Source organism: Dermacentor andersoni, chromosome 8 (genome assembly GCF_023375885.2).
Source record: "Dermacentor andersoni chromosome 8, qqDerAnde1_hic_scaffold, whole genome shotgun sequence".
Taxonomy (NCBI): Eukaryota; Metazoa; Arthropoda; class Arachnida; order Ixodida; family Ixodidae; genus Dermacentor; species Dermacentor andersoni.
The window spans coordinates 66,409,960-66,418,204 of record NC_092821.1 but is presented as its reverse complement, the minus strand read 5'-3'; the positions used below and the strand labels follow the sequence as shown (position 1 = coordinate 66,418,204).

General features: G+C 41.7%; 1 protein-coding gene across 1 annotated transcript in view; it reads right to left on the bottom strand.

Annotated features, from left to right (window-relative positions):
• Positions 1-1,255: 1,255 nt before the first annotated feature.
• Positions 1,256-8,245, bottom strand: part of LOC129386807 (uncharacterized) — a 157,164-nt gene continuing 150,174 nt past the window's right edge. The window contains exon 3 of the mRNA XM_055075046.2: positions 1,256-3,436. Within this exon, the coding sequence (XP_054931021.2) occupies positions 2,724-3,436 (713 nt within the window). The 3' untranslated portion in view covers positions 1,256-2,723. The remainder of the gene's footprint in view (positions 3,437-8,245) is intronic.

Here is an 8,245-nt window from a genome sequence, read left to right as displayed (position 1 = left end):
TATAGTTTTTCCTCTGGCCACAAATAACACATGTTAAACTGATCTGTCGATATTTTGCCGTCTCCACCTGTTTGTTGGCTTTGCACCTCGTGTGTGGCTTGGTCCGTGCTTTTCTGCAGTTTTTGTGCGCCCTGCGTGCGTTCACCGTGTTGTAGTTCATATGTTTTGAGTGTTTTGTTCGCTGTGGACACGGGTTGTTTTTCATCCACTTTTTGTGCCATTAATTTATGATTTCTTTAATTCAATTAGTAAGTACAAGTAATTTCCCGTATGCTGTCCTTGTTTGTTGGCTTATTATATGATTAATAAAAATTGTTCCCCGCGGATAACCCCCTTTCCTCTTGTTCAAATAGAATATATGGAGTTTATGTACATCAGTATATACAAAGTGCGTAACAGTTACGCTGCTACTTATCTCATCTTGAGAAAAAAAAATTCATTTCCATTTACACTGATGCTCTTAAAGCACAAGTAACAAAGCTTTCCAGAGAGTCTATGTTTTAGCACACTTCTTCTGGCACGGTTTGTTGCTGAGACAAAAAGCCTTGCAACTTTCCAAGGCATCCTACAGCCTCTGCTATATTACAGGATTTGAATCTGCCTCTGCCATTAAATCTTCGTCGTCGCACCCTTCTTTGGGACCAATACTGGAAACAATTTCCAGACCTGATAGTTCAGCAAAAGTAACCAGCTCACTGTCGCACTGCACATAGCCGCCGATGGAGGGGTGATCTGGGCGCAGTGGCCATCGGTTATACCACCACTGCAGATTACAAAACTTCATTGAACGGATTAAAAAAAAATGCGCCTGGATCCACTGATCTAGTTCGCTCAACTGAAATATACGCTATTCAGAAATTCATTTAAATCAGATTTTTGCACTGAATGCATAGGAAAACTGCTGCGTATTTTCTAAAAGTTTATTATTCTGAAATATTCGTTAAACTGATTCTCGTACAACTGAGAGGTAACTGTACAAATATTTCTACAGATATGTCACACTGGTGATTATAGAAATACTGACACATTAGTTGAAATAATATGTACGAATGAATTAGGCATGGTGGACTTGACATTCAACTCAAAACTTAAATTACTCATGTATGTTACTTATATCAAGTTCTTTCTGTGCTAATAATGAACTTTCAACTGCCGTCCATCAACTTCTCTGACAGCCCCCAATACAGTAAAATGCTAACGTGCCCATAATGCATGCTGTTATTCAAGTAGTGAAATACCGTGAACAGACAACGAATACTCATTAAATATTGGCATTTATTTGATACTCTGATGAAACAGACAGAGGAAAGCTAAATTACTGAACAAGCAATTGCTTTAACAAAGTACCCATCTGTAAAAAGAACATGCGAATAGAGTAAAATCAAAAGAGCCTCCAGGATGACCCATGTACTCCAGAACCTAGAGGTGACAAATACATGAGTCGGTCTAACAGAACAAGTTCATATGTACAAAAAGATAATAAAAAAACAACAAATCACAGTACTCAATAGAAAGCAGATCATTCAGACATCTGTAGTGTAATAAGTATTACAATGAACATACATATATTCTAGGGGCATGCAAACTTATTTTTGAGATCGCAACAAATGTTGAATACTTTCCTAATATTGAAAAGTCACAATATAACAAAGCAAACTGCTGATTTTTACAGGCTTCATTATATCGAGGTTTAACTGTATTTTGAAATCTTTTCTCAGCTATAACATAGGCTTTGTGAGGGTCAGTTCTCAATTTATTTTGCTCTGTGTTGCATAACGCGCTAAGAAATGATCTAGAGCAAATATGGTGACCCTAAAAAAAATTGTTTCAGGGATTTAGCAACATTTGGCTTGGGGGCTCCTACCGAAATACATGAAAAGGTGAAATCGTTTCTCTTGGCAACTACTGCACCAAACTTGACGAAGTTTGTGGCATATTAAAAGAAATACTATCTAGTGACTGTTGGTAGTAAATTTTTTATTTAGGTCATCAATCTGTTAAAAAAAATTGTGGAAGATCACAAATTTTCAGAAAGCAAAACTATCAAGTTTACAACTCTGTAACTCAGCAATAAAAAATGTCACAATTCTGTAAAGTGCATCGAATATGACATCTAAAGCGGACAAAATTGATGTATTAAACAAGGTTTTCAAATATTTTCAAGGTCACCGTAAACAATGTAACAGGTTCACAAAAGATATAAATTGATACATCAAACTTGTCCACATTGGATGACTTACCATATTCAGTTTACAGAACTACAATATCTATTTCAGGTGCACAGCTACAAATTTATAAACTTCTTGCTTCAATTTTTTTCAAGCTTAACAATCGTTGTAAATTCTTGTTATAACATTTAGGCCTTTAACCAAAATTCTGCTTCCAGCAGTCACCAGAGTTAACTTTTTCTCTCAAATGTAACAAATTTCATTATAATAGGCCCAGTGGTTATCTCCGAAAAGCATCTCTGTGTTTTACATGCACTTGAATTGGCAGCATCGGAGTTGGGCCCTAGCTAAAGCTTCCGCTTAGGAGCATGTGGAGACACTTGTGCTACCACATGCTGTGGAACACTATGTAACATGCTACACATATGTAGATGTTTAATTCAGACTCTAGTTCAACGAGATTGTTGACCTACCCTACAGTATCATGGTACTGTGCTCTCTTAAGTCTGTTCAAGTGATGAGGCCCTGGAGCAGACGGTGCAACTATATGGCCGGTCAGCTGTATGAATACACTGTTGTATCTTCAGGGCATTCTTCAACGAGAATCTCTGAAGGCAGAGTGGGCACTGAAATGGCTTCTCGCCTCATGTGTTTCCTAAGGTTGCTCCTTTGTGAGAAGCTCTGAGAGCATGAAGGGCACTGATATGGCTTCTCGCCTGTGTGGGTGCGCAGGTGAGCTTTCAGGTGACCCTTGTGTGAGAAGCCCTGAGAGCATGAAGGGCACTGAAATGGCTTCTCGCCTGTGTGGGTGCGCAGGTGGCCTTTCAGGTGGGCCTGTTGTGAGAAGCTCTGAGGGCATGAAGGGCACTCAAATGGCTTCTCACCTGTGTGGGTGCGCAGGTGGGCTTTGAGGTTGCCCTTTTGTGAGAAGCTCTGAGAGCATGAAGGGCACTGAAATGGCTTTTCGCCTGTGTGGGTGCGCAGGTGGCTTTTCAGGTGAATTTTTTGTGTGAAGCTCTGAACGCATGAAGGGCATTGAAACGGTCGTTCACCCGTGTGGATGCACAGGTGAACCTTTAGGGTGTATCTGTTTGAGAAGCTCCGAGGGCATGAAGGGCACTGAAATGGCTTCTCGCCATTATGCACACTGGCATGTTCTTCCAGACGAAACAGTTCATCAGCCTCATAGTCACATAGGTGACATCGGTGGAGGCATCCTTGCTTTGAGTTGTCACATTTGGCAGTTGAAGAAATAGAAGACCTTGATGCTGCACAAGTAAAACAAAAGTAAGTATAAGTAATTATGAAATGATAAAAAGAACAGAGATGCTAAATTTGATGACAAGCTTCATTTTTTAGAGATCTTGAGGGAATTCCAAGTATGATGAGACAAAGAACTCCTAATGGTCCTTTTTAATTTACCTAATATATCTGCATTTGAAGGCTTCATGACCTTGTTTCTGAAGTCCACTTAAGAAAAGTATTTTTCAGAAAGATAAAAAAATTACAAAGTCAGAGAATGTGGAGTGTTTTTGACGACTCTCTCGGATTCCTACGATTCTTAGAGAACACTTTCAAATGCTTTGACCAAGCTTGCTCTCTTTAATGAGCACTTAAGGCCCGGAAGCCATATTTGGCACTTGCAAAACTTATGATTCGCTGGCACAACAAATTTGTTTCATACGAGACTTCATCGGTGTTTCCTCTTGATCACACACTAAACTTTGGCAACGTTTTTGCAAGTTGAGATTGGAAGGAGCTGGCTAGAAAATACTGTAGTTTTACCCATATAACAGGCCAACAAAAACAACCCGCATCCTCTTTCAGAACAGCCCAGAAAGAAAAAATATGAGTGTAAAACCCATGGAAATAACTGCATACATCCCTCAGATGTTTGAATAAGCAGTATCCATTTGGGGATAGACGACTTGTCCATGGGTGGAGAGTTTTCATTTTACCGGGGGGGGGGGGCGACCACCTTTCCAAACCCCATATATCTTGCACTTGAACAAACTTCGTGCGAGCTTGAAGAATTGAGCTCTGAAGTGACGGCATTATACGCGTATATAATAAAGGAAAAATTACTCATCATATATAACGATGACTTGTATATACGAGTATATACACGTCATCATAGTAGGAGACAGTTGAATTTCACGGCCTGAGTCCTCTCAGTGGTGTAATCTTCCTTTGTGCAATTTCCGCATACTTGGCTATCACTGACACTGCTTCGCCTTTCCAGTGAAACTGCAGCATCTCTCTCTCCCTCTCTATTTTTTTCTGTGAGTCCGACTGTCAGCGCTGCTGCGCATTCCGATTTCGAGTCAATTTGGCTTGGCTCATTTTGGGTGTTGAGTGAATTATGCAGTGTTCCCCAACTATCATGCACCAAGGCTTTAAAGAAGAGCAGTTGCGTTACACAAAGAAAACGTAGTGCATACTGTTTCCAGTACAGTGGAGTAGCCGCCAGTAATTCTTTCGTTACTGAGATTTAATTCAGTAATTGCAATTAATTATATAACCCGAGAAGTACTGTCCTTATTCTCAGTGTCTATGAGGCATTTGTAGGCACACCAAAATGACCTCTAGCTGCAGTGCTTTCGGCAACATACTAATTGCGTACAATTTTTTTCTTACTGACAAAGAAACCTCCCGCCCGCATCATAAAGCAGAGCTCTCGAATAAGCTGATTTTGATTGCCTGTTGCAAACCCGAAGAGATAGCTCATCACCTTGAAATGGTACGGAAGGGACACCAACAACAGGTCTTGTGGCTTTGCAGCTAATCCTTCCTCTCATTTCTACGTTACACTTATTCATCTCTCGAGGCCGACTGATCACATCGATAACAAAAGCCCCTTGATAACGCGGGCGAAGCGCCGCTCTGACATGCACGAAATGCAAAAAGCAATGTAACAGGCATAGAATGTTTCAAAATCCTGGCTTTGCTCGCACTGCATCAAAATAGTGTATTCGAAGCTCTATTTCACGTGAGAAACTTGCTTCATACTAAATCCAAATTAAAGTGACCGTTTTATTTTTCATGAAAGAGTATACTTGCTGCAAAAATAGGTTCGTGTCAAAGATAAAAGCAAAATAAACAGACCAGGAAGCGACCAATGTGTAGCGAAAAGGCAAACCGATGCGTTGAAGAAAGCAAATGTACCACTTCAAAATAATCCGAATGGGCAATCAGGATGTCTGCAAAAAAGAAAACAAAACTCAGATTTCAGTATGCCGTTATTATGTATGAACTCGTGAGCTCTGTTGCACACCAGCCTAGAGGATGTGCTCAAATGGGTCTCCTTTTGCAGCTACGCAGTACTGTGTCCATTTTATCACATCTTCAGAGGCTTTCTTGATGACCATCGCCGGAATTCTACGGCAGACATCCGTTATCCTTGCCTTGAACTAATCTGACGTCCGCCTCAATCCTGTAAGCACAATCTTTCACATAGCCCCAAAGAAAGAAATCGAATGGAGAGGTCAGGTGACATAGCTGGCCAATTTAGAGGCTTGTGCCTTCTAAGCTATTGCGCATGAAAAGCCGCATCCAGGCAGTTTTGTGCTCGGCTGCTGCTGTGTGCGGGTGCCCCATCTTGCTGATACCACAGAAGTGGAAGATGTGACAGCGGGACTCCGCTGAGAAACTCATCCATCACTCCTTCAAGGATTTCTTTCACGTGACGCTGTCCAGTCAGTGTGTGACTGAAGAAGATGGGACCGATTATAGCACCGGCGTAAATTCTGAACCACACATTGAGCGACCACTAGTACTGGTGCCGATTGCGCTTTACCCAGTGTACATTGAAGTCCCCTCAGTAGTGTGCATTATGCAAATTTACCTAGGCGCTTCTATGAAAATTGGCTTCATCAGCGCACAAGATGTTGCTAAAAAAGTTGGGTGACTCATCGATTTTTGTAAGGACCCAATTTGAGAAATCTAAACGATTCCAGAGGTGCCTATCTTCTAAGCATTGGTGCTGGCTAAGGTGGTACGGGTGAAAGGCCGTCATTTAGAATTCTCCAAACTGATGACTTGGAAAGTGATGCCTGGGCCGCCATGTACCACACACTAGCGTGATGGTATGAGGCCATAAATACTAGAACATCCGTGTGTAGGCTATGACTAAAAGATGGAGTCCTCCGCTGCTGTCTCTGGTAGCTGCCAGTTTGTCTCAGGTTTGCCAGGTTGTCCCGTGAAACTCCGTAGAGGGCTCGGGCCCCAGAGCCCCCCTCCGTAGTCGGTGCCTATGGACTTGTTCATGTCCTATCTTGAGCCAGTGACTCCGCTTTATAATTTTCGGAAATGGCAGCTGGGCTATTTAGCATGGCTTATCGTGATCCTAGTTCTACTTTGCCATCGCCGTGTGCACTATTCGCTAACTGCTACATACAGAATGGTGGCCCATACAGAGCAGAATGAGCGACAATGCAGGAGGGGAGAAGGGAGCTTCAACACACAGGGGTAGAAAAACAGTGGGGTTCCCCAGGAGATAACGAAATTGTGAGTACTCGAGAACCTTGCCTTGAAGTGTGGCTTTGGGGCAGTGTACGCTGTGCTGCCATGAAGCCACTCCTCAAATCAAAATTCCAGTAATCCGCACCCTAAGCATACTGTAAAATGTTTAAAATTTTTGGTGCGGGTTATAGACACAAAAATATGGCAACTTCTGTTCGAGTGCAGTCTGCTCTGTGCTCCGCCATTACAAGATAGTGGTAAATGATTTCTGGCAGTGACAAGGAATGCTACAAACCGCTCCCTTTGCAAAGCATGATGCATTTTAACACACTACCAGGTGAAGATATTGTAGTCTTTTTGAAAGAGGCAATGAGCACCATCGGAGCATCCGAAGAAACGACACACACACACACACACACACACTAGTTCCACACTGCACCCAACCTACCCATAGGGTGCAGCGAGGGTGTTTATATATAGTGGGGTGTCCACTGGGGCCATCCAAGACAACAAAGTACTAAATTATAATTTACAACAGGTATAACAAAACATAACCTAAATAGCTGGATAAAACAAGCAAGGCAAGTTTACGCAGTGATGGAAGCGGCACTTGGTCTTTTGGAGCAGCTTTCGAAGCAGAAAATCAGAGTTTGGAGCAGGGATACGTACCTTTGGACCAAAAAAATCGGCTGTTTGAAGCAAGAAAAGAATGCTTGGGAGCAGTAACTTACTGTTCTGGTACAGAGAGGAAGCACTGTGTAAGTTAGTACCTTCTGAAACCTTGCATTCAATATACATTATACTAAGATGCCTGGTATTTTTTCTCCAACTTGCTGCTCCATATTATTGTTATTATACAGGAGGATGAAGATAAGTGCCAACTTAATCCGAATTCACAGTTAATTCTGCACTCAAGAAAAAAGTTACCCCCCCCCCCCTTCAAGCTGTCCTTGGCTTCATTATTCATTTCATATCTGCTAAATGTTCTATCTATTATAGCATCCCATCCGCCAAGTAATAAGTTTGAATGCTCATAGTCGCCCAATTCTTTATTAATATGGTGCTAGCGCTGTATCCTCACACATTAAAAATACTGCGTAAGCATAAGCTCATGGTCTTCTACATTGTTCCAAGCAAGGCACTGGTACACTACCTGTTTGGAGCTCAAAGGATGTTAATAAATAATTATGAGGCTGTACTATATATCGACACTATATATCCCTACAATTGAAATTACCAGCTGAGCAAGTTGGTAGCAGATCAGAAGCAGGACTTAGCAGTGAAAATACAGATGGAACAGAAACAATAATTTTATTTTAACTTTACTTGGTGGAATAGATTCAGTAGCGTCTGTGTTGCGTGACTTGTGCACCCGTGGCTACTTTCTTATCCCGTTTTCTAATTCTTTTCTATGTTGGTGCTGCCTAGACGTAATAAAATGTTCCTTACGCGCTTGTCAATATACTACTAAGCAACCACAGGAAAGGCACGTTGAGCTGCTGTGCCCTCACAATAGTGTGTCACCATAATTACATAATTGCTTTCGCAATTACATGGACACTCGAGGAGAAATTCCACGGTCGTCGTCAGCGTCGCCATGAATTTGTGCATAATGT